This window comes from Cucurbita pepo, chromosome LG11 (genome assembly GCF_002806865.2).
Source record: "Cucurbita pepo subsp. pepo cultivar mu-cu-16 chromosome LG11, ASM280686v2, whole genome shotgun sequence".
Lineage (NCBI taxonomy): Eukaryota > Viridiplantae > Streptophyta > Magnoliopsida > Cucurbitales > Cucurbitaceae > Cucurbita > Cucurbita pepo.
In genome coordinates this window covers 5,511,762-5,537,684 of record NC_036648.1, presented here as the reverse complement: position 1 = coordinate 5,537,684, position 25,923 = coordinate 5,511,762, and the positions used below count along the sequence as shown (strand labels likewise).

At 36.2% G+C, this 25,923-nt stretch overlaps 3 protein-coding genes across 5 annotated transcripts; all 3 read left to right on the top strand.

Moving 5' to 3' along the window:
- The first annotated feature begins 651 nt into the window (after positions 1-651).
- On the top strand, positions 652-9,999 carry LOC111806020 (protein PELOTA 1). Of its 2 annotated transcripts, none has more exons than XM_023691346.1 (16): positions 652-813; positions 1,035-1,117; positions 1,684-1,762; positions 2,343-2,417; positions 2,831-2,887; positions 3,245-3,290; positions 5,387-5,462; positions 7,606-7,681; positions 7,802-7,834; positions 7,968-8,036; positions 8,542-8,648; positions 8,737-8,809; positions 8,922-8,960; positions 9,110-9,204; positions 9,467-9,573; positions 9,683-9,999. In XM_023691346.1, the coding sequence occupies exons 1-16, from the start codon at positions 763-765 to the stop codon at positions 9,754-9,756; spliced, it is 1,140 nt and encodes a 379-aa protein (XP_023547114.1). In that variant the 5' UTR covers positions 652-762; the 3' UTR covers positions 9,757-9,999. The 2 variants fall into 2 exon arrangements, with proteins under 2 accessions (XP_023547114.1, XP_023547115.1); XM_023691347.1 differs by having other exon boundaries at positions 681-813; positions 1,021-1,117.
- Positions 10,000-10,564: 565 nt separating this feature from the next.
- On the top strand, positions 10,565-14,683 carry LOC111806016. 2 transcript variants are annotated; one of them, XM_023691337.1, is made up of 9 exons: positions 10,565-11,186; positions 12,098-12,189; positions 12,280-12,980; positions 13,085-13,155; positions 13,245-13,334; positions 13,433-13,606; positions 13,684-13,764; positions 13,868-13,963; positions 14,143-14,284. In XM_023691337.1, the coding sequence occupies exons 1-8, from the start codon at positions 10,824-10,826 to the stop codon at positions 13,961-13,963; spliced, it is 1,668 nt and encodes a 555-aa protein (XP_023547105.1). In that variant the 5' UTR covers positions 10,565-10,823; the 3' UTR covers positions 14,143-14,284. The 2 variants fall into 2 exon arrangements, with proteins under 2 accessions (XP_023547105.1, XP_023547104.1); XM_023691336.1 differs by having other exon boundaries at positions 10,568-11,186; positions 13,837-13,963; positions 14,143-14,683.
- A 2,207-nt stretch (positions 14,684-16,890) lies between these two features.
- On the top strand, positions 16,891-19,029 carry LOC111805533 (GDSL esterase/lipase At1g29670-like). Its single transcript, XM_023690643.1, has 5 exons — positions 16,891-17,227; positions 17,770-17,894; positions 18,010-18,255; positions 18,320-18,566; positions 18,653-19,029. The coding sequence occupies exons 1-5, from the start codon at positions 16,891-16,893 to the stop codon at positions 18,880-18,882; spliced, it is 1,185 nt and encodes a 394-aa protein (XP_023546411.1). The 3' UTR covers positions 18,883-19,029.
- Positions 19,030-25,923: the final 6,894 nt, after the last annotated feature.

The window sequence follows — 25,923 nt, the reverse complement described above, 5'->3', positions numbered from 1 at the left end:
TATATATATATATATATATATATATATATATATATATATATAATGCGGCATTCACTTCTCAACAACAAGTGAGTTAAGCCTATTCGCTCTTGCATCGCCTACGGCCAAGCGACGTATGCTCGAGCCTCTGACCCTGGTTCAAAAGGAAAGTTCTAGAAAACGGGGGCAGAGAGATTTTGAAAGAAAGTTTTGAAAGCAAGATTTGAAAAATTGAAATTGATGTTACATGGAAATGTAAGCAAAAAGGTAACAACAACAACGACTTACTGCATATAACTATATCGGGTAGGGAGAAGTTGACAACTAGTCATATCCCCATATAGTATATTTTGAGTCATTTCATGGCAGACCCAAACATGATTTTTTCGAAACGTCATAGTTACTGGAAGTACAAAAGTAAAACAATACAATATCAAAAGACATAAAGGGTTTGGCTCGTCATGAGCATGCGTCCATGGATAACACGCCTTGAACGAGCATGATCGTGACATCCTCTCTCATCTAATTGAGTTTATTGCTAGACACGACGATTAAAAATGAAATGATGATATCGTTTAAAATATTATTAATATAAATTCATATCAATTTTCATTGGTAGAGCATAATTAATCATTTTATTTATACTAAAAAAACGCGCGAGAAAAAACTAAACCTAATTCCAGTTTAGGGCATTTTGATTTTGGCATATTTGATTGAAATTCGTTGCTATAAAGGGAGAGGCACTGAGACAGACATTAGGAATTCAAACTTTCTGGTGGAATTATGAAGATCGTACGCAAACAGCTTGATCAGAATGGGTCTGGTAGTGTCAAGGTATTGCCAAAACTTGTTAAACTCGATTAAAAATTCTATTATTTTTCCTACCCTTTGCGCGTTCGATCTTCTTGTTCTTGTTCTTTTCTGGAACCGAATTTCTTTGAATGAAAGTATGTATTACGCGGTGATTCTTCTCGTCGCAAGATTTTTATGTGGAACACAATTGATCGATATATATATCTGTGGCTGATTTCTGTTCTGGAGTCTTGTTGGGGCAGATGGTGCCACTTGATTCAGATGATCTATGGCATGCGTTCAATTTGATTGCTCCGGGAGACACTGTTATGGCTGTCACCGTTAGGTATCTCCTTCTGCCATGCTCAAGTTCTTATTTCTCATTTAATTTTTATTGTCTTAAGTATAATTTTATTTTGGGTTTATTTTTCTGATGCAAGTTTGGATAAGAAATATCAGTTTTAACACCAGCAGTTAGTTAAGTGGGTAAAACTCAGCCGTTGAACTTTGAATTTTATTAATTGAACCCTAAACTTGAATGAACGGTGAATTTGTACTTCCTCAAAACTACAAACTGAAAATTTCCCACCAATTAACTACTTTATTACGCAAATTTCAACAAACAAAATACTACGAAAGGTAAAAAGGCATTCCAACAATGCTATGAAATGCTCAAATCTAACATGACCAATGCTCAAATCTAACATGACCAGAAGAACTAATACTCGATTTTCTAAAAAATGAAAACTGGTTTGGCAACTAATTTTGAAGCTTATTCAAGCTTGGGATTTACTTTGATAAAGTCGAAGATTTAAGGTTAAAATTGGTGTATTGAGAGCTTAGTTAGAGTTCCCCTGAGTTCTTTGGCTTCTTATTTATATACTCGTTTGGCATGCATATGATTGATGACAGGAAAGTCATCAGAGAGATGGCTTCTGGAGGAAGAGATGCAGAACGAGTGAAACTCAAGCTAGAAATAAAAGTTGAGGAGGTATGAAATTCTAACAACTTATTGACATGGCAAAACAAATGTAAGAATTGGTGGTCCTGTGAGCACTGTTATAAATTTTCCATGAATTGGTAAAATAGTTCAAGTGCGTTATTCTCGTGTTCAAGGTACTAAGAATTGTTATAATTTAAATGGTAGTGCTTAGGCTAGTTCAGCACCGTCCAGGATATTTAGAGCTCTCACTACCCCTATTCTATAAATGTAGATTTTTCCAAAGAAGAAGATGAGAAATCCTCTTGGAAGAGACAAAGTTGAAGTAGCAACTCCCATTTGTTTTGAACTAAAACTTCTAATTAGAAGTAGGAAATTCACCCAAACTCTGGATACCAAGATACTAATGGATTTCTTAACCAACTAGGATCCTATTTAGCCACTCTGTCCTCATAAAACGACGATAAAACGTAAGATTATAGCCCCAGAAACCATTATTCAGAAATATGAAATAGTGTTAATAATTTCTAAACTTTTCATTATGCATTCCACATCCTTATTCTGCACTTATTTTGTGTACACTTTGAAGATGCATCCCATATAACTTTTGTTCACATGGAACATATTTTAGGTGGCAGATTATGACAAAGTTGGATCTGTTTTGCGGATACGTGGAAAAAATATTCTGGAAAATGAGCATGTGAAGGTAAGTACAGTGTTAATTATTTTGTTATTATTATTTTTAGAACAAAAAACAACTTCTCATTGATATAATGAAAAGGAATAAATGCTCAAGGGAGAACTTAGAGATAATTGCAATCAAATAGAGATTATTCCAGAGAATACTAATTTTTATTATTATTTTTAAAGAACCAAACTTTCATTAGAAAAAAATGAAAGACACAAGGACATTAAATATAACAATCCCATTAAAGAAGTCCTACTAAAGAAGGGGACTCCAGTCAAGAAAAATAAATCTTTTAAACAATAACATAGCCAAGTTTTGCTTTTATTAATTCTTGTGATTTTTTTTTTTCCTTTCTAAAAGAGTAGTCATATATTATCGTTTGGATATTTAAGGGATGATTTAGCTTATTAACTACTAATGCTTCATTTCAGATAGGGGCTTACCATACTTTAGAACTTGAGCTGCATCGGCCATTTGTTTTGAGAAAGGTAAAATTTTTCCTTGTGCTTTAAACATCGGGTGACATATAACTTCTCAATCTCTGTACATTTCCCAAAATGTTGTTTTTCTGCACCCAGCCCCTTCCAAAAAATTAAACCCTTCAACATATCGTTTGTTAATGTTTGGAAATTAGAGCTCCCACCCTGTTTTTGATAAGAAACTGATTCTTTCTCTTAGGTTTGATTTTCTTGGATTAGATCCATTTTGCGTATAGCTAGTTAGCGTTCTTTTGTTATGCTGGATTTTATTTCTCTCCCTGCACTCTTTTATTTGTTCTCCATGAAAGGTCATGTTTTCATAAAAAAACAAATACTGACGAGGAGAAATTCTTCCCCATTTTCTAGGATGTTTGGGACTCTTTTGCTCTAGATGTACTTCATCAAGCCTCTGGTATGTTTCTGGGTAAACTATTACTGCTTTTGTCATATTATAAATGAAAGGATGTTCAATTGGTTGCATTAAATATACTACTGTGCATTGATTTTCTTCACATAAGAGTATAATTACTTTTTAAAAAAATTATTTTTAAATTTTTTTTACAAGGAACAACTTCTTATTGATATAATGAGAAGGAATAAAAGTTCAAGGGATACAAACTATAAAAAGGAGTGGAAAAGAAAAAAGTACAAACAACAAATATAACCTTATAGATATTAACCAAGAAACTAAATAAATTTTTAAAGAACCAAGATTTTTTCTAATATCTTTGACTGGAAGAGTTGGAGAGCTTACAAAAGAATGATGAAACTATGAATAAGGCCTCCACCAAATGCTAAAAATTAATTGCTACTTCAAATATTCCAAAGAAAACCAAAAATTGATCACGAATAAACAAAAAAACCTTTTAAAAGCAATCACAAGGCATCCTGATGCAACAAAACCAGAAAGCTTCTCAATACCAAAAAGATTGATTCCATCAAATACTATACTAAAAGCCAAATCTGCATATGATCGCTCGATAGACTCTTTAGTGCATATGATCACCAATAAACAAAAAAACCTTTTAAAAGCAATCACAAGGCATCCTGATGCAACAAAACCAGAAAGCTTCTCAATACCAAAAAGATTGATTCCATCAAATTCTATACTAAAAGCCAAATCTGCATATGATCGCTCGATAGACTCTTTAGTGCATATGATCACCAATAAACAAAAAAACCTTTTAAAAGCAATCACAAGGCATCCTGATGCAACAAAACCAGAAAGCTTCTCAATACCAAAAAGATTGATTCCATCAAATTCTATACTTCAAGCCAAATCTGCATATGATCGCTCAATAAACTCTTTAGTTTTTCAAGAACAACCACCCCATAAAAAGAAACTTCGGAAGAACCACCAACAAAGTAGTAAACAAAGGAGTAAAAATTCTCTTCATGCAAAGTTAATCCAATTATCTTAGATAAGAAACAAAACTGTGCAAAGCTAAACCATGCCATTCTCAAGCCAAAAGAGAAATTTCACGAAACTCAAGACCACAAGCTTCTACAACAAAAAAAATTTGGCCAATAAAGATGAAGAAATAGGAGGAGTCTTCTTGTCACAATCTTGAAATAGTAAGTCAAAAGCTTCAAAAAAAAAAAAAAAAAAAAAAAAAAAAAAAAAAAAAAAAAAAAAAAAAAAAAAAANGTACATCAACCTCCATACACCATTCCACTGGCTGAATGACTGATTCCACACTACTCAAACTTACCTTTGAGTCAACCTCTGAGATGTGACCATGAGGTGTAGGGTACTTTGTCAAGTGAACAACTTCTCTTGTTAAACCATCTAGATCCAAAGGAGTAAAGACAAATGGTTGTTTTGGGGTAAGATAGGTGAAGGGGAGGGTGGAAAGGGGACATTCTGATCATAGGGTGTAACATCTTTGTACATATTTCTTCAAATAAATCTGAATTTCAAAAGTTCTCTTCTAAGTATGGATGACAGGAAGAAAGTGCCCTTTTTAACGAGAATAAAACAAATGATAGACTGGAATAAAACCATTTCCCCTTCTTAACACCTAGGGGCTTGGAAATCTTAAAATCCAAATGAGAGATTTCTAAAGGAGGCTTGGGAATATCCCAATATAGTGTGCAATTATAATTTTTGAGTTCAACATGTCTGGGTTGAAATTTGAACATTTGACATTTTAGTTGAGGATAGATTGCCTTAACTACTTGAGCTATTCTCATGGTGGCTAGTGCTAAATTACTAGTTATAAGAAACCAATATGGTTGATTTTATTGTTGAAAACATTTAATGAAGGTAAATTTGATTTTAGGTTTATTTTAAGGTCGATCTGGAAAGAAGCATCTACTGTTCTGTTTTTGAAATAGTTAGAGGTCGTGCATATCGAACTTCCAAATATTTTTTTTAGAATTATCTAGACAGTGATTAGCTAGCTATGGTAGGCGTTTCCTTTGTTAGAATTATAATTATTATCTATAGTAGTCTATAGCATATGTCAAGAAGGATGATGAATGGTTGTTGACTTCTATACACCTCAGATCCTGCTGCTAGTGCTGACTTGGCCGTGGTTTTAATGCAAGAAGGATTAGCACATGTTATTCTTGTCGGAAAAAGGTAACTTTATTGTTATTGGGATAACATTTAGGTTTTCCCATATAAATATATGTAAGCAGTCATTTTGACCTACGGATGGACATGGGTCTATTCTAAAATATTTATCCTCTGCATATCTGGAATTAGTTACATGAAGATATGCTTGGTCTTGTTAATTATTTTTAGGTGAAATTATTCCGTTGGTCCCTAAGTTGTATAGTGCCTATTTGGTTTATGATATTTCAATAGCAACACTTTGGCCCTTGAGGTTTGAAAAATTATTCTAAATAGTCCCAGGGTTAGTTGACTAAGCAGAAAAATGACCAGCAGTTACTGAGACCCCACTGCCTATCATTTTTAAATGAGTAAACCAAGAAATATTAATTTTATATTATTTATTTTTCTTATACAACCTTTTCTCTTTCGTCCGTCTTTCTCTCATCCCTACTCTTTTCTTCATTTTCCTCCTCCTTCAGCAGTTCTTGCCACCACCACGGTTGGCGTGATAGCGTCTTCGTTCCTACTCTCTCCCTTCTTTGTTTTCTTATGTGGATTTTTCGCTACTATTCTTCTTGTTACTGTTCAACCATCCCACTGTTCTTGTAGTTCTTCATATTTACAAAATTGTTACTTTTATAATTCTCAAATTTTGAGTGAATCCCTTTGTTAAACGCCCCACTAAAACCCTTTTGGGCTCTTCCAATCACAGGATCTACCCCATATTTCCAGATTTAACCTTTCACCCACCATTAAAGACATTACAATCAGACCCTTTGGCTTGAAGCTATTCCACCCATTATCAAACACATTAAGTGAATTAATTTCATATCTAGTTGAACTCAGATTGCTACTGCTGCTAGTGTTGCTCCAATTATTAAGATCATAACAAACACTCAGCTTTAAAACTATTCTATCCATCATCAAACCTATTAACATCAGAAATTCAGAATCAGACACTTCGGGCTTAAACTTTTTAGCGAGTTTACCTCTCCACCATTTCACACATCGAAATTCCTCCTCCTTGTGCCTTTTCGAGACTGAAAAAAATTGCTTTATATAGAATTGTTGCGCAAGAGGTTCTCCAGATTCCCTGTTTGCAGTGTTTGACATTGCACACGTTGATTGGCTTCCGTGGCCAACATCCTTATTTCATTATTTTGTCTCTTTAACTTGATAGTATTGCTCTTTTATATTGAACTTTAGTCCGAGGACTTGACTTTAGAACAAGGATAATAAAGGAAGACACGTGGGTTTTTTTTTTTTTTAGTTTGGTTGTGAGAGAGGGGAACTGGTTGGCAGAAAGAGGATAGAAGATGAAGACGCTTTAGTACGAGGACAATGATCATGGCAGTAGTGTGGCAGCAAGATCTGCTGAATGAGGATGAAAATGAAGAATAGAGGAGTAGGGACAAGAGGAAGGAAGGAGAAAAAGAGAAAAGGCCACATAAGAATATATATAATATGAAATTAATTTTTTCCCATTTAAAGATGACGCATAAGCAGTCTCATCACCAACTAATTGTCATGTCGTTTTCCCGTCAACTAACTCTAGGGATCATTTAGAACTATTTCCCGCACTTTAAGACTAAAGTGTTGTTTTTGAAACTTTAGCAGCTAAATAGACTCTGAGTATAAACCTCAGGGAAAAAAAAAAGTAATTTTCTATTATTTTTAATATGGAATCTTTGTTATCAGTGAGGATCCTGGTCTAATGTCTGTTATTCTTCTCTCCATAAAAATAACTGTTTTATCGACAGGAATGGAATATCTAAAGACTAGAAGGAGAGTAAATTAAATTGGAGACTATGAAGAAAAGGGGAATAATTACAGAACAATTACATGTTGGAGAAGTTGAAATTTGATACTCCACAATTTATTAGATTTCTTGCAATTCTTTCTACATCAATTGATTATCTTTCAAAATTCTAATTCAAATGTCCAAAAACATGTTTAACTAGTGTGAGGTATCTGAGTGTTCAGTATGTGTCAGACATGGACTCTTTAGCCACAATTAATGCCCTGGCTCAGTTTTCCATCCAATAAAAGAAAGCAATTTCTCTATTCAATGTTCACTTTCTGTCAGAATGTTATATAACTATTGCAGCGCTATGCAAGTGATTTTGGTTGTTTGTGTTTTAATGTTACGATGATTTTTATATTACAGTATGACAATTACTCGAGCTCGAATCGAAACTTCAATTCCTCGCAAGCATGGGTCAGCCATTGCTGGTTATGAGTCGGTATGATTCTGCTAGCCAGAGTCACTTTTCACTTCTCATTAGATCAGTGTAGCAGACAATAATGTTCTAGTCATTAGTAGGTTAGAAACTGAGTCTCCAATTTTTTTTTTTCTTCCACAGGCCTTGAATAAATTCTTCGAGAATGTTTTACAGGTATGTCTTATCAAAATTTTAATGTTTCGCAGGCCTTGAATAAGCATTGTAATGCCTTGAGTATGTTCTCACATTAGTGAACAAACTTAGGCGTGTCCTTTTTGGTTCTAACTGGTTTTTGTGCTTTATGTAGGCTTTCTTGAAGCATGTTGATTTTAAAGTGGTACGCTGTGCAGTGATAGCTAGTCCTGGATTTACCAAGGTCCGAAGTAAACCCAAAATACTCTCTCTAACATAATTAAAAATGGAACTTGAAAATATGCTTTTGGCAACGAATCTTGTTGGATGATGAAAAACTAATTATTATATATTTTTAAGTTCTGTTTGATAATGATTTCATTTTTTTTAGTTTTCTGTTTTTGAAATTTATGCTTGTTTCTTCCAATCTTTCATTTTATGGTTTTCATATTTCTAAAAGAAAAGTCAAACTTTTATCCAAATTCTAGAAACAAAAACAAGTTGTTAAACTACTTTTTTCTTAGTTTTCAAAACTTGGCATGGTTTTTGAAAATGTTGGTAAAAAAGTGGATAACAAAATAAAGGAACTTATAAGTGGAACTGTTGTTTATGAGCCCAACTTTCAAGAACCAAAATCCAAAAACAAAATGGTTATTGAACGAGCCCAGTAATTTGTGTTTTTTTTTTTTTTTTTTTTTTTTTTTTTTTTTTTTTTTTTTTTTTTTTTTTNTTTGCTATCCGTGCTTTAGGATCAGTTCCATCGGCACTTATTATTGGAAGCTGAAAGAAGACAGCTAAGACCTATTATCGAGAACAAATCCCGCATAATTCTAACACATACAACCTCAGGATACAAGTATGGTCTATATTTTTCTCTCTGAAGCTGAATTATTTAAAGAAAATTAAAAATCTCAAATAGTTAATCATATTCTTTTTCTTGATAGGCATAGTTTACGAGAGGTTTTGGATGCTTCAAATGTCATGAATATGATAAAAGACACTAAAGCAGCTCAAGAGGTTCTTTACGCTCTATGTTGCCAAACTTCACATGTACAACCGTGCACTAGTGTGCATTAATGTCCCCAAGTTAATCTCCTTTTTCCTTTTTGTCTCCTTTTCTTCTGTCTAGGTGCGAGCTCTAAAGGATTTCTTTACCATGCTCTCTAATGTGAGTTTCCAGTTCTAGGTTTTCTGCGTTGAAGTTATTTTCTTCTTATGTATTAACATATTGTGGTTGTCTGCATATTTATTACTTTAACAAAGACAATCTTATAGATTCTGTCTTGGTTTTGTTGAACTCATGTTGTGACTGTGCAGGAGCCAGACCGTGCTTGTTATGGACCAAAACACGTGGAGGTTGCCCATGAACGAATGGCTATTCAAACGCTTCTCATTACTGATGATCTCTTCAGGTGTCGTTTCCCGTAACCATTTTGTGACGAGTTTCTCTGTACTGTTGTGTCGATGTGCAATCATATTAAGTTTATAAAACGAATTTGCGGGCTCAATGTTATCTGAGCATTCATGAAATTCAACAAACATTTCGTGCAATCTTCTTTGCCTTTGGGGCTAGAAAGTTTGGCTTCATGAGCTTTCTTTCATCGTAGTAGTCAGCATAGCGCATTTGCATAGAATAAACATAGTTGTTTAATTTAACAACACAATTTTGTGCAGGAATAATGATATAACGGAGCGACAAAAATACGTCAATTTGGTCGATTCAGTTAAGGATTCAGGTGGCACCGTTCATATATTTTCATCCATGCACGTCTCTGGAGAGCGTAAGTATATGTTTTCGATCATTACTTTTAATGAAAAAAACGAGTGGTTGGTTCATCTATACCCTTGATGTTGGATGAAAACGAATTCTAATTGTTTTGGTACGAACAGAACTCGCTCAGATAACTGGAATTGCAGCAATCCTTCGATTTCCTCTGCCGGAACTCGAGGACATAGAGATGTAAATGCAATGAATAAAGGTTATTTAATTTAGGGCCATGGGGGCCTGCAAGTAATAAGACAAGACACTCATTATCTCTGTATTCTTCTGAACTTTAGATTGAATGAAGGGTGTGGTGTACCCCTAGATTATGTAAATCTTGTGTAACTTACAAGTGTGTATGTTATATTTTGCCACAACTTTTACACTTATATAGAACTAAATATAAGGATTAATGTAAATTAGAGAAAAACAGGAGAATTAATTAGATAATAGTGATTTTTTTTTGTTCTATATTCTTATATTCTCATCTCATTAAAAACCGACATTGACCTTAAGTTTATGATAAACATTGCTCCATCACTTTCGAATACAATAGACTTGTTTAACCAATTATTCTTAGTCTATATATATAACCTTGAAGGGTAATACTTGTCGCACAAGATATAGAAGATTTGAATTCGACAGGGTCAGGTTCATTAAGAATATTTGGGTCGTGAAGGGTAAGAAATACGCAGAAGACGATACTCGATGTCCGACTGTGCTTATTGACTTAAGTAACATGCAAGGATCAAGATTATTCAAAATGAGAATGTGAACTCTAATTTTAATTGCGTTATATATATATATATATAATATCAAATTCCTTTCCTTATTTTAAGAAACTTTATCATTATCTTTACAATCTAATTAGATATAAAAATAGATTAGAAAAACATGCACACATTCCAGAAAGAATCTGAATGAAACAGTAAAGAACATGAAATATATATAAAAAAACGCTGAAGAATCCGAGTAGGCCGGTGGCTGCCAATTGCCTACATTCTCTCCCTCTCATTCGGCCCCACACCTCATAGATTCCAGCAAAGCATCTACACCTTTCTTACTTTATTCCCTCCAATTATCTTTATCTCGATTACTGTTCATCGTAATACAATCAATCACTCTCTGAACTCTCAGAGATGGTATTATTGGCAAACCCCACGTCTTAATCGCAACCCCAGATCCCATTTCGGACACTTCCACCTTCCCCTAATCTCGCCTCTAGCGTTTGATTTCAGGGTCGTTGGAAATAGCAACCCCAGATCGCCAATGTCATGTCCAATCAACAGTTTCCGCTTCAATGCCTCCCTTTGCGCCTGCCCACCAGGCCATCTTCTTGATCGAACCACCAATACCTGTGTTCTCTTTAGCAGCTCTTCAGCCATCGTGATCGGCCAAGCTGAAAGCGATGCTGTTAGCTTCCCTGTTACCATTTTCTCATTTGATTCTCTTAGGATGTTCATGCAGTCTCAAGCTGTGTTTCTTCAGGCTACACTTGTAATGCTGGCTTCCTGGCTCTTCTTCTGCTTGTTTCTGAGATTCATGAAGCTTGGGGATGGCAGAAACATGTGGTTCAGGATGCGATGGTGGGTTAGCAGATTGGACCTCTGCTTTGCCACTACACATTGGCTGGTTAGCTGCCCTTTATTTGCTACTTAGTGGTTTGATCATGGTGGTTTTGTTCTGATTTCTTTATTTGCTCTGTTTTACTTTGGGTTTTGGGACATTCTTCAGCATCAATAATTTCAGATCTTAGAATAGAGATACGAAGATAATAGATTCAGGAACTAGTATTTGTCTCGGATATGAACTTTAAATCTCAGGGGTTAACTGATGTTGATATGAAGTTAATTATTATCACACACTAAAAGGCAATTTTCAGGATGGGAGATTTCAATCTTCATTGATAAAGTTCAATAACCTATGTCTGAAGAACTGAGCTGAAATGAGCTGAAATGAGCTGAAAGTTAATGTTTTATGTGTCAAGTTCTTTATTCATGTCAGAAGCTGAAATTATAGAACATGTCATCATGTTACTGCAATTATACTAGGCCTAGTGTTGGGAGGGAGAGTCCCTAATTTAGAGAATTATCATGGGTTTATAAGTAAGGAGTACATTTCCATTGGTACGAGGCCTTTTGGGGAAGCCCAAAGCAAAGTCACGAGAGCTTATGCTCAAAGTGAACAATGTCATACCATTGTGGAGAGTCGTGATTCCTAACATAGTATCAGAGTCATGCCCTTAAATTAGCCATATCAAATAGAATCCTCAAGTGTCGAACAAAGGGTGTACTTTGTTGGAGGGGAGGACTGTTGGGAGGGAATCCCACATTAGGTAATGTAAGGAATGTTCATGGGTTTATAAGTAAGGAATACATCTCCATTGGTATGAGGCCTTTTGGGGAAGCGTCAAAGCAAAGCCACGAGAGCTTATGCTCAAAGTGGACAATATCATACCATTGTGGAGAGTCGTGATTCCTAACCCTTCGTATATTTTGGTTGGTAGGGTATGAGTTAATTAGCTTGCCTTCTTTGTGTTTCAGGATGATCAAAAAGTAATCACAAAACGAAAAACCGAACTCGGTGGAACATTCTCAATAGCAAGTTGGATACTTTTCATTGGCTTGTTTGCTGCGTAAGTACCAAATTTCTCTATACTTTCATCTTTGCAAGAAGTTCTCTCATGTTGGTTTCGTATTGACTTGGCTTTGCAGTGTTTTCTCAGGTTGCTATACCAAACTATATCAAAGAGAAGCATTGAAGTGCATAATATCAAAGCAGCACATGCACCAGATATGGCTTCCTTTGTGAACGACATGGAATATAATATAACCACAGTCTCTACGATGAGTTGTGCAAATGTTCGTGATCTCGGTTCTATTGTGTTTGGAAATCCTGGTTTTCTGAAACAGAAAGTAATGCCTCTGTCAAACTTTGCAAACTACTCCTGTCATAACAACAGCGACGGGCCAACGATAAGTGTTCGATGTGGAAGATGTCGTTTCATTCAGGACAAGATTTATATCTCATGGCAGTTCGTCGATCTTCCAAGTAGTCCTGCCAGTGCTGTTGGATTTCAGTTTAACCTCTCAGCAAGGAATCATCCCAAAAAGGATCATGCAAGTTTCCTTAGTGGAATACTAAAAAACGTTACTAGTTTTGACGATACACCGGTTACGTTCAGAGGGAAGAACGCGAATATAGTGCAATTCAATCTATTTCCTAGAATATATGGTAACCAACAGGATTCCAAGCTCCTGCAGCCTTTATTTCATGAGTTTGTCCCTGGTTCGTTCTTTCAAAAGGCGAGCGATCTCCAAACGTCCCTTGAAAATTCCAATGATGGAGTACTAAATGTCACCTTGTTCATCAATCTTCTCTCTTCCTACGTTGTCGAGATCGAGAACCAAAACATTTTTGACCCTGGTGAATATAATCATATGAACATTATGCTATATACCTTTTTCTATTGAACTTATTGTGGAATGTCACTTGCATTATAATTGAACTTATGATTTCTTTGTTTGCAGTTAGCTTTCTCGCAGACCTCGGTGGCCTATATTGCATTAGTGTCGCCATTTTTCTCTACCTCGTCGTGCAGGTACGCCATTTTCGCAACGAAGACAGTGTTATACATAATATTATGTCAACTGTCAACTAGATTTTTCTCTAAATTGGTTTGGTTGGTAGTTTGAGTACAGAATTAAAAAGCTCCGCGACGAAGACAGTGTTATGCGTAATATTAGAAATCGAAAGATAGCACAAGATCATTGGAATAAGGTGTTTTTCTTCATCTTTTCCTCTCCTTACCTGACATTTTGGGAAGTTCATGAACCAAAACGAAATGATTTCACAAACTAACTCATTTTATTTTCTAGTTGAGGAAATATGTAATGTTTACATGGGGCTGCAGTACAATGGATGATTATTACAACGATCTATCTGCAACACCGAGTTGCGCCGATTGCATGGTTCAATCAAGTCTCGAGGGTGGATTGTTGCGCAAGCGAAAGGCAAAGAGTGGATATACTACTTTTAGATTTAACAGACAAGTAAATGTTGTGTTATTTTACAACTTCATGAGCTTATTTATTCTCTATTTTGCATTGATTAGACTTATGCTATGCAGACTGCTAAACAGGACACGAAATCGTTAAAGGCAACAGCTACCGACTCGGAAATGAAAACGATAATAACAAAACAAGAACGAGTGAGTTTCCCATTCGTTATCCATTGAGTTTGTTATGCCTATTAATTCATTCTATATTGCCATGTTCTTCAGCCTCTGATAAATGCTTGGTTCTGTCGACAAGGCAAGCAAAGCTCGACCCGTCCATGTGAGGGAGATTCCTCACAGCTTGGCGAACTGTTTCATTCTGAAGCTCTTATTCCTCTACCACCCACAATAGGTAACTGCCACAATGTTATTGGTCTATGACACGACGCGGTCATATATGTCGTAGAACATGTTTTTCACTGCAACACTTGATTCATGACAAGAGTGCATTTACTTAGCTTGTGGATATGTGACATAGTTTATGCTCTGATGATAAACCATGGTCAGTTATTTTCAATTTTTCTGATGCAGAGTTCAAGGATAGTTCTGATATCCACATGTTCGATGTCTTGGAGAAGATCAAAAGTTTATACGAGTATAACGTAATTCTTAGAGATAAGTTATTGGTTACCGAGTCTGAGATTCGGTCTTTGGCAATCAAATCTTCTTGAGAAACCAGGCACTAAATGAATCTGAGCAAACAGTTTACTTCTAATACTCGAAACCGCCATCAGGATGCTCTTGCGTTGAGGATATCGACGTGCGGGAAATTTTCTTTTGACGTCTCTCTTGTAGAACGCTGCTGTTGATTCTTCCAGTCGTGTTGCAAGGTTAGTCAAGGTCCCTTTGTGCCTTGGAATCTTTGTTTTCTTTGCTGATACTCAAATGGCAGAGGGACAGATCCTGGCAATGTACATAATGCTGTATGAACATTTGAGTATGCCATGTATGGAATGTGTAATGAGGGAAGAAATATATGTATATTTTTGTGTGGTTGTATGGTGTAATATTGTGTAGAACATCATATGTTTCATGAACAATTACTGATTGGAAGCATTCTCTTGTTGTGCCTTACGAATTCCTAAGCTATCTGTCGACTCAAATCGTGAGTATGACCCAATAACACAAAATGCAGAGGATGCGGCCAGATGGCATCACGGCCCAAACCCGCACGACCCACAACTTGCGACCCGAAGCCCGTGCCTCGACCTAAAACGTCACCCGAACATGCGTCTCCTTCTCCACAGTGACACATGTTGCGCATGTAGACACCGACTCCTTTAGTTCAGTCGACTCGACTCTGCTCGGTGCAGCTCAAAACTCGGTGATCTGGCTCGGGTTGATGCTTTTCGTATCGATCCCTGTTGTTTTGACCCTTTCGGAGTTGAATTTGACCTTCATTAAGGCAATTGAAGTTAGTATAGCGTCTTATTTCCAAGTTCAAGTTGATTTAGGCTAGAAATGTGAGTTATTAACGAAAATAAGTTGGACGTACGAATAGGAAACAACTTCTGACGATGCTTGGAGCAACTTCGAGAAAATAGAATTCCAACGTACTCGAGTTTAGGGAGAATGCCAGCTATGGCCAACCAAGTAAATGGTCTTACTATCGCTATGATTATAATTTGATGTTTTGTGTTGACACGTGCCTCATGGTTCTGCACGTGTGATATATTTAATATGTGTGAATTGTTTATGAAACGATATGATTATGATATGATATATATACATTATGATATGTGAATGGTAAGATAACTCGTATCATATGATGGTTTGATGATATGTTTGAGATAGGATACGAGAAGGATGCGATAAACGTAATGTAACGACATGACTAAGATATGTTCATGAGATGATATGGTCGAATTATGCATAGACAACGATATGATTATGATAGGTTGATGAACCAATATGGTTAGGTTAGATATAGAGAACAATATGATTACTATAGGTTGATAAAACGATATGGTTAGGATACATTCATGCAGCAATATAGTAGGATACGTTCATGAAACGATATGGGTAGGACACGTTCATGAAATGATAGAGCTAGGATATATTTGGCATACGATATGACTAAAATATGTTCATGAAACGATACGACTATGATATGTATAAGACTACGATATGTATAAGAACGATAAGACTATGACAAGTTTAAGAAACGATATGACTAGGATATGCATGATTATGAAGTGTTTACGAAATGATATGATTGAGATACAATACGTGAATGATTATAAGCTCTTATGTACGGTAGAATAAGGCACCAAATGGACTTAAAAATATGAAGTGTTCAAATTTTTCTTTCAACTAAATTTAACCTTTTAGTACTACTATGAACGAGCCAATTATAAGCTCCTATTATATAAAATTAATTAAGTAATTAGACTTTTTAATTAATCAATTTTAATTCATTAAGCATAGACCACTCCCCTGTAGACTTAGATTTTACTCTTATGTACAGTCGAATAAGTTATGTCCATTGATATAATCATTACAAGCAAGTCAATCATTCGTTCATAATTACAGCTGGACTAAAAGTTTATTTTATTCGTGTAATTACATAAAGTATTACTGATTCTCTAATGAACCATTTATTTATAATCCAATCATAAACTAAGTTCCCAAAATCATGAACAATTTATTTATAATCCAATCATAAACTAAGTTCCCAAAATCAGTACTTAAGAGAACAACTCATCTACTCCTCTTATGGGTAAATAAATGAATTTCATCTCATGACATTATATTCCCAACTCTCTATTTGATCTAAGTCCCCAAAATGGTACACATATTAAATCAGCTACCAGAGCTATTCTCACTCATGTAAATTAAAGGACAAGTCCTCACCAGCAACAGTTTATAACTCACTTAGGGTTAAGAGTTTATAACTCACTTAGGGTTAAGATCAAGTCGTATATGATCATCATGTATTAATCTTCTCAATTAATAGATTTATAAAGAAACATTAAATATTTCTTAGTCCAATCTTATACAAACTCATCGTTTAGGATATCCCACTCAGAGGGCTCCATATAAACCATTTGTAACCAACTATATAAGTATAAAAGTAGGTGGTATTAATAGTGTTACGGAGTTTTAGGACATAAATTTGAAAGGAATTGTAGGGTGAATTGTGTGTCTACTAAATAAGGAATGGTTGTAGAGGTTGTTGATAGATGTTATTTTTGGGAACGCCATGTTTTCCGTTGAAATCCTGGCATCATCAAACCTATAAATGTATGCTACTTCAACCTCAAACACATTATTTGAGCAATGAAAGGTCAATCCCTGGTGGTTCTATGTCTTTTAACCATTGCTTGCTTTGCAAGTAACTGGGTTGATGGATCATCATCATCATCCAGAATCAGATCCAGAATCAAATCCAGAATCAAATCCAGATCCAAATCCAAATCCACCGCCCAAACCAAAACCAAAGTGGGTTGCTATTTTGTACTTGGGGACTCCCAAGCTGACAATGGAAACAACAACGTCATGGAAATGGCTTATGGCAATGCCAAGGCTGATTACAAGCCTTATGGCTGTGACTTCAATAGAGAAGGAACGCCCACTGGACGCTTCACCAATGGTCGAAATACTCCTGATTTCATCGGTTTGTCTTCTCATTCCACTATGAAAGTTATATGCAGGAAGTCGTTTGTTGTTGTTGCCTTGTGCTTACATTCTCATGTAATACCAATTTCATTTTAAAACTCTTCGTTCCCGTTTTCTAAAACTTTGTTCTTGAACTGGGGCCAGAGGGCTCGAGCATACGTTGCTTTGCCGTAGGCAACCCAAGAACGAATAGGCTTAACTCACTTGCTGCTGAGAAGTAGTGAGTGTCGCACAATCGCAAGTCCGCTGCCATCAAAGTGTGATTGTGTCACAATCGTGCTTTCTAAGCAGCGGATTTGACAATTGTGCGGCACCCACTCTCATCAAAGTGCGAGTTACATTGCCTGCAGGGAACATGAATACAAACCTCGGTCCCGATCTGAAGAGAAGATTTTAGAAAGCAGGGAAGAGAGGTTTTGGAAAAAGAGTTGGAAATTGGTGTTATATGGGAATGTAAGCAAAAGGCAACAACAACGACTCAACTTTCTTTTTTTTTCAATGGAAATAGTTTTGATACCATTAACCCTAATGGTTTTTCAGCTACATATTTGGGTTTTCGCCGTTATATCTCGCCCTTTACGACTATAAAGGGTAGGGAAATTCTCGATGGTGTAAACTATGCATCGGGAGGTGCCGGGATTCTCCCAGAAACGGGAAGAACATTGGTAAGTGATTAGAGATAGATTATCAGTTTTTTAAGCATAAGCTCTTGTAGCTTTACTTCGGGCTCCTCCAAAAGAGCCGTGAGACTTACGATTGATGGTGTGTTGATGTTTGTAGGGGAAAGTGTTGAGCATTCATAAGCAATTGGAGAATCACAATATCACAATTTCACGAATCCGTGGCCTATTGGGAACCAGAAGTGCGACTTCAACCCATCTTAGTAGTTGCTTATATACCGTTCAAATTGGAAGCAATGATTACCTGAATAATTATTTTATGCCAAAATTCTACAAAACAAGTGCCCAATTTACTCCCCAACAGTTTGCCACTCTCCTAAACAACCAGCTTTACACCGACTTGAAGGTTTGTATTGTTGTTCAGTGATTTTCTATGGTTAGCAAGAGTTAATAATATGAATACATGGTAGGTTCTATATGAGCAAGGAGCAAGAAAGGTGGCAGTTTTTGGGGTGGGATCCATAGGGTGCACTCCATATGCAAGGGCCAACTTCGAGAACAAAGGAGGCGGATGTGTGGACAAAATCAACAACGCTATTCAACTCTTCAATGACGGCCTCAAGGCCCTTGTTCGTCAGCTCAACACCAAGATGGCTGGTGCTAAGTTCACGTACATTGATGTGTTCAAGATCTCCTCTACCAGCCCAACAACCTCAGGTAGCTTCTCTTACAACTTGTTGTGTTGTTGTGTTGTTGTGTTGTTGTGGCTCTTGTGTTGTTGTGTTGACAAGCTTGTGTGGCAGTTGCAGGTAGAATGGTCCTAAATGCTCCTTGCTGTGAAGTGGATGCAGGGCAAGTGCAGTGTACTCCTTTAGGAAGAATTTGTGCGAACAGGATGGAGTATATGTTCTGGGATGCAGTTCATCCAACAGAAGTGGGGATTAGTGCACTGGCAAGTAGAGCCTTTAAAGCCAAAGAAGCTGGTGATGCTTACCCTTATGATATCAACCAGCTTGTTCACCTCCCTAAGTAATGCCTGCTTCTCCTCTCCTCTCCTCATCTCTCCTTTTATATGTTCATCCACCTGTGTAATGCTTTAATTTGTTATTACCAAAGTATATGTTCATCATAATGAAATTGTTGACTAAGTGACAAAGCATATGAAATTGTTTTTTTTTTTTATAATGTTTTTCTTTCTTTCTTTCTAAGTATGTCTCATAATTTGGCTTCGATCACAGGGTCGTTGATGACTTGTCTTCGATTAGAATCATTTAGCTTGACTTTAACGATACTAATTACTACCTAGTCCACACCAAATTCTTCAACAAATCAACAAATTCTTCACCCAAATTCTTCACCCAACCTCCGAAATGCTTCTAATTTTAGAGGCTCTGTCAACAAATCAACAAGTTAATAATAAATTAACAATTTCTTCTTTTGTAAGATCTCTAAGAAAATGAAATCTTACTCTTATGTGTTTGGAACGTCCATGTAGAACTGGATTTTTGGATAGCTTAATAGTTGAAGTATTATCACACATTAGCTTTGTTCCTTCTATTTGAGAGTGACCAATCTCTATGAGTATCCTCCTCATCCAAACAACTTGACATGCACAGGCACTAGTAGCAATAAACTCAGCTTCTGTGGTTGATAAGGTGACTATATGCTACTTACGAGAAGAACAAGCTATTGCTGCTCCACTCATCATAAATAGCCTGAAGTAGTCTTGCTATCTTTCATGTCTCCAGCATAGTCACTATCAATATATCCAATTAAATCACTAACTCCTCCCTTTCTATAAAATACACCATAATCTATCGTACCTTTCAAGTACCTTAAAACCTTTTTAGTTGTTGCAAAATGTTGTTGTGTTGGACATGCCATAAAACGACTAATCAAACTTACAACAAACATGAGATCAGGATGAGTATCAGACTTCCTACTATTTGTTTATACAAAGTTACATTTACTTTTCTGTCCTGGAACAATGGATTACAAACAGAATTGTAATTCTATATGTCAAGTCGATTTAAAACTTTAGCAGTATACTTTCTTTGACATATAAAAATACTATCTAATCTTTGTTGGAGTTCTGACTTGGTCTCCAATGTTATAACTAATTAATAGGTAGTAGTTTTTCTATTTGTTTTCAAATAGCTAATTTGTAGGAGTTGATTTGTTTTTTGATTATGTTTGCTTGTTATTCTATTTTGTAAGACTGTTAATAAATTATAGTTTACCATATATATCATATTTTATATTTTATTAATATTTGCCTTTCTTACTAGAGCTATCTTTACCTCTATTGTTCTTTCCATTTATTACTATTTCCATATCCTTGTAGTTATTTAATTATAAATAGGGAACTTTCACACACCATTTAGATGTGGTGGATTAAGAAAACCTACTCATATCCTTGTAGTTATTTAATTATAAATAGGGAACTTTCACACACCATTTAGATGTGGTGGATTAAGAAAACCTACTCAAAGGCTTTATAAAAGCCATAGTTATCCTTCAATAAACAATCAATCAGTTTCCTTTATTTTGGTATCAGAGCGGACCTGAAGAAGAAATACACAAATTGAGTGTTTGAGAGGAAAAACTCTGAACAAATGGTGGCAAGTGATTCAGGAAGCTTTGCTATACCATGTGTTCCTAAATTCGATGAAGACTATGAGCATTGGAGTTTGGTCATGGAAAATCTTTTGCGTTCCAAGAAATATCGGAGTGCTATTCAATCTGGTTTCGAGGAACCAAAAGGAAACGAAGCACTAAGCGCAGCCCAGCAAAAGGAAATCGATGAAGCAAGTTCAAAGATCTCAAAGTAAAGAATTATCTCTTTCAATCCATTAATAAGAGTATTCTGAAAACTATAATTCAAAAGGATATTGCCAAGCAATTGTGGGATTCAATGAAACTCAAGTATCAAGGAATTGCTAGAGTGAAGCGAGCCCAACTACAACGACTTCGCAGAACATTCGAAACTTTAGAGATGGAAGTAGGAGAAGGTGTTTCTGAGTATTTTACAAGAGTTATGTCTATTGCTAATGACACGAGGAAATGCGGAGAAGATATGTCAGATGTCAAAATTGTTGAGAAAATACTTCGAAGTCTCACCGATAAATTCAACTTCGTAGTATGCTCAATTGAAGAATTCAAGGACATTGACCAATTAACAGTCGATGAATTACAGACATCTTTGCTTGTACATGAACAAAAGGTGATTGATAAGAGAAGTGAAGAGCGGGTTCTGCAAGTGGAGAATGTACCAAGGTATGGACAAGGAAGAGGCAGAGGGACATTTCAGAGAGGAAGAGGTTACTCTAGAGAACAGAAAAGAGGTAGGTCTTTTGTGAACCGGTTGGCCATCAACTGTTTTTGATGTGGAAAGCAAGAACATTACCAATTTGAATGTCTGGGCTTAGAAAAAGAAGCTGTCAATTATGTTGAATTTGATGAGGAGGAAGAACTGTTATTGATGGCGTACACAAAGAAAAGTAAAGTTGAAAGAGAAGACATTTGGTTTCTCAATTTCGGGTGCTCAAATCATATGATAGGAGACCATGGTTCGTTGAGCTTGACGAAAGTTTCAAACACACTGTTAGGTTGGGAAATAGCTTAAAATTGGCAGTTGAAGGAAGAGGCAGTGTCAGATTCGAAGTTGAAGGTATCACACAAACCATGACAAATGTCTACAATCTCCCAAATCTCACCAACAATTTCCTAAGCATAGGGCAGCTACAGGAGAAGCGCTTGGTGATCTGAATTAAAGAAGGAACCTGCAAAATCTATCATCACCAAAGGGGCCAGATAATGAACACACAAATGACGGCGAATCACATGTTTTTAGTTCATGCAAAGATGAAGCCATTGGTTGACAAATGTTTGAAAATAGAAGATGAAGACTTGAAGGCTCTGTGGCACAAGAGGAATGGGCATTTGAATAGTAAATCTATTCAAATCATGCCAAAAAACAAAGGGTGGAAAGATTATCCAAATTAAAGGAAGCTGTCAAGTTCGCACAGTTTACAATGTTGGAAAGCAACAACGGCAAAAATTTCCAAAGAAAAACAAATGGAGAGCATCAAACAAACTGGAATTGATTTATGGAGATCTTTGTGGACCCATCACTCTAACCTCTCACAGTGGTTTTAAGGTACTTACTGGTACTTGTAGATGATTTTTCTCACAAGACATGAATTTATTTTCTTGCAGATAAATCAGAAGCTTTTGAGACATTAAAAAACTTCTTGTTGAAAATGAAGCAAAAACAGCAATATGTGGACTCAGAACTGACCGGAGAGGAGAATTTATGTCAAATGAATTCAACAAGTTCTGCAAAGATAACGGGATCAAGCGACAACTAACAGCTGCTTACACTCCCCAGCAAAACGGAGTTGCAGAAAGAAGGAACTAGACCATCATGAACATGGTACGGTGTCTTTTATCTGAGAAAGAGATGCCGAAGAAGTTGTGGCCGGAAGGAGCTAGATGAATAGCTCATGTTCTGAATCACAGTTACACAAAAGCAATTGAGGACATGGTTCCTGAGGAGAAGTGGTCGGGCATAAAAGCAAATGTGGAATGCTTCAGAGTATTTGGTTCAATTGCACATGTCCATATTCCCGAACAGAAGAGAACCGAAATTGATGATCGAAGTCTCAAATGCGTCTTACTTGGAGTTAGTGGTGAATCTAAGGCCTATCGCCGGTATGATCCAACAACAAAGAAGATAATTGTGAGCAGGGATGTCATATTTAAAGAAGGTGTAAAATGGAACTGGAATTCAAGTACAAAAAATGCAAAGCTGGATGTGTTGGCTTGGGGAGATGATGATAATATTGCTGCAGAAGAATCGGAAGGAGGAGAGACTGATGGAGAAGGAGATTCAAATGAAGAAGCAAATGACAGGTTAGAAGAAATCCAAGAAATGGATGAATCTTCCCCAGAGTTGCCACAACAAAAAGACAAAGAAGAGAGCCAGTTGAGATGCGCAATTATGAAAGAGGTGAACACCTATTTGAAGAAGAAGAAATCGAGGAGGGGTTTGTTTTTCACACCTCCAATGATGATCCTGTGAACTTTGAAGAAGCAGTAAAGGAAAAGAAGTGGCAGGAGGCTATTAAGCTTGAAATTCAAGCTATTGAAAGAAATCAGACATGGAAGCTTGTGACATTGCCGCATTAAGCAAAGAAAATCGGTGTCAAGTGGGTCTTTAAGAAGAAATTGAATGAAGAAGGCAAAGTAGTCAAATGTAAAGCGAGACTCGTCACTAAGGGATACTCGCAGAAGGTTGGAGTAGATTACAATGAAGTTTGCACCAGTAGCTCGATGGGATACAATTAGAATTCTGGTGGCAGTAGTAGCTCAATGTGGATGGTGTATCAACTTGACGTCAAAATTGCTTTTCTACACGGTGAATTAAACGAGGAGGTATATGTTGAACAACCTGAAGGTTTTGTCAAAAAGGGAGAAGAGAACAAGGTTTATCGACTGAGGAAAGCTCTCCACGGCCTGAAACAAGCACCGAGGGCTTGGTTTAGCAAAATCAAGAGCTATTTCTCAAGGAAGGATTTGAGAAAAGTAATTATGATCACATCTTGTTCTTGAAGAGAATTGGAAGAAAATTGTTGTTTGCCTGTACGTTGATGATTTGATTTACACCGGAGATGATGAGAATATGTGCAAATGTATCAAGTTATCAATGCAACAGGAGTTTGAGATGACAGACTTACGGAAAATGAAGTTCTTCCTTGGAGTTGAAGTTTATCGAAACGAAGGAGGAATTCATTTGTGTCAAAAGAAGTAGGCTAAGGAAGTATTGGAAAGGTTCAATATGTCGAATTGTAATGCTGTAAAGAATCCGATAGTCCCTGGCACCTTCTCGTCAAAGTTAGGCAACAAAAGTGTCGATGCAACATTGTACAAATAACTAGTAGGATGCTTAATGTACCTTACAGTAACTCGTCCCAACTTAATGTTTGTGGTTTGCTTGATTTCTCATTATATGACTGACCCCAAATAAGAACATATGTTGATTGCTAAAAGGGTACTGAGATATTTAAAAGGCACATTAGATGTTGGAGTTTATTACAAATGGAGTAAGGATGTAAATCTTTTGGGATACGTAGACAGTGATTATGTGCGAGATATTGATGACAGGAAGAGCACTTCAGGCTATGTTTTCTTTCTAAATGAGCAGCAATATGTTGGAGTTCAAGGAAGCAAGCAATTGTCACACTATCATCTATGGAAGCTGAATATGTAGCTGCCACTGCAAGTGCATGTCATGGTGTTTGGCTTAAGAGAATTCTGAAGGAGCTAGGTGTTCTAAGTAGCGAGTGCATCGATATCATGTGTGACAGTAGTTCAGTAATCAAATTGTCTAAGAACCCAGTTATGCATCAAAGGACAAAACATATTGATGTCAGGTATCATTACTTGCGTAATTTGTCAATTAATGGGACGGTGAGGTTAGTGTTTTGCAGAACTGAAGATCAAGTGGTAGACATAATGACTAAACCAATTAAGTTAGATCAATTTGTGAAATTTAGAGGCATGCTTGGAGTTCGACAACTTAAGTAAACTGAGGTTGTTTAAGCATACTTTAGTTTATAGGGAGGAATTTGTTGGAGTTTCCGACTTGGTCTGCAATGTTATAGCTAATTTCGAATTTGTTGCAATGTTGGAATTAATAGGCGATAGTCTTCTGTTTTCAAATAGCTAATTTGTAGGAGTTAGATTTATTTTTTTGATTCTGTTTGTTTATTATTCTATTTTGTAAGGCTTTATAAAAGTCGTAGTTATCCTTTAATAAACAATCAATTAGTTCCCTCTAAATTTTACCTCCCTTCCTCCGGATAAAGTAAGATTCTATTGGACTAAACCAAGTTCTAGGTACTTGTTTTAATCCGTAAAGAGCCTTTTCGAGTTTGTACACCATCTCCTCACTTCTCTTTTTCTCATAGCCTTTGGCTGTTCCACAAAAATATCTTCTTTTATCTCGTCTTTTATCTCGTCGTATAACAAAGCTCATTTGACATCTAATTGATAGAGTTTCCAACTTTTTTGGGCGGCAAAAGCAATGATCATTCTCACAGTATCCATTCTGGCCACAGGTGTGTACATTTCAGTATAATCAATTCCATGCTTTTGTGTGTAGCCTTTTACCACCAATCTTGCTTTGTATTTATCAACTTCTACAGACTCATTTAGCTTGGTTTTATAAATTACTCCTATTTTCTTTGCTCCAGCGGATAGAACCACCAAATTCCATGTTTGATGTTTTTTTTGAATGGATTTGATTTCTTCCTCCATAGTCAATCTCCATTTTGGGCTTTTGACACCTTCCTCAAAATTCAAAGATTTGAAATCATCAAGAATGTCATATTTTCTTCATCCTCTTCAGATAAGCCTTCACCGAAATTATAATTTGCTAACCATATAGGTGGATATCGATTTCTCCTGGAAAATTGTTTTCAGTAACTAGTTCAATTGTTTCAGCAACAGGTTCAGTTGTTTCTTTCGTGATTTTCCTTTCTTCGTTTTCAGCATCTGGTTCAATTGTTTCAGCAACCGGTTCAGTCGTTTGATTTCTCCTTCTTTAGTTGTGTTCTTATCAATTTCAATATTTTCCCCAGTCTAATTTTTTAGTTGCTCTCCATTTACCCATTTTTGGAAATAGAGTCCGATGTTGCCTGCCTTTCATACATGCCTCACAGGTGGTGTTTGGAGCTGCAATTTGCGATAGGCCTTTCACCATGTTTTTGTGTTTCAAGGTGCACAAGCCTTTGTAGTCGAGATGACCATAACGATGGTGCCAAAGTGTTGACTGATCGTATTTGAAACTTTGAGGCATCTTTCTTCATTTGTTGTGGTGGATGGTTCAATACACAAAATAAACAGCCAATTTGCGCTCATACTTGACTATACTATTTTTTCTTTTTGTGGATAATAAATGCTACATACACCATCCTTAAACAACACTGCTATTCCGTCCAAAGCTCAAGCGATTATTTTTTAGTTCAGGTACCCAATACACATTACTAATAATGCAACGAACCCCATGTAA

Bases quoted from the DNA above. Each gene is read 5' to 3' on its own strand.
- LOC111806020 (XM_023691346.1), top strand. From the start codon at position 763: ATGAAGATCGTACGCAAACAGCTTGATCAGAATGGGTCTGGTAGTGTC. The intron at 814-1,034 runs GTATTGCCAAAA...TTGTTGGGGCAG, and splicing joins ATGGGTCTGGTAGTGTCAAG to ATGGTGCCACTTGATTCAGA. The intron at 9,574-9,682 runs GTAAGTATATGT...TGGTACGAACAG, and splicing joins CATGCACGTCTCTGGAGAGC to AACTCGCTCAGATAACTGGA.
- LOC111805533 (XM_023690643.1), top strand. From the start codon at position 16,891: ATGAAAGGTCAATCCCTGGTGGTTCTATGTCTTTTAACCATTGCTTGC. The intron at 17,228-17,769 runs GTTTGTCTTCTC...ATGGTTTTTCAG, and splicing joins AAATACTCCTGATTTCATCG to CTACATATTTGGGTTTTCGC. The intron at 17,895-18,009 runs GTAAGTGATTAG...TGATGTTTGTAG, and splicing joins CAGAAACGGGAAGAACATTG to GGGAAAGTGTTGAGCATTCA.
- LOC111806016 (XM_023691336.1), top strand. From the start codon at position 10,824: ATGTCATGTCCAATCAACAGTTTCCGCTTCAATGCCTCCCTTTGCGCC. The intron at 12,190-12,279 runs GTAAGTACCAAA...GTGTTTTCTCAG, and splicing joins TTCATTGGCTTGTTTGCTGC to GTTGCTATACCAAACTATAT. The intron at 13,964-14,142 runs GTAACTGCCACA...TTTCTGATGCAG, and splicing joins TCCTCTACCACCCACAATAG to AGTTCAAGGATAGTTCTGAT.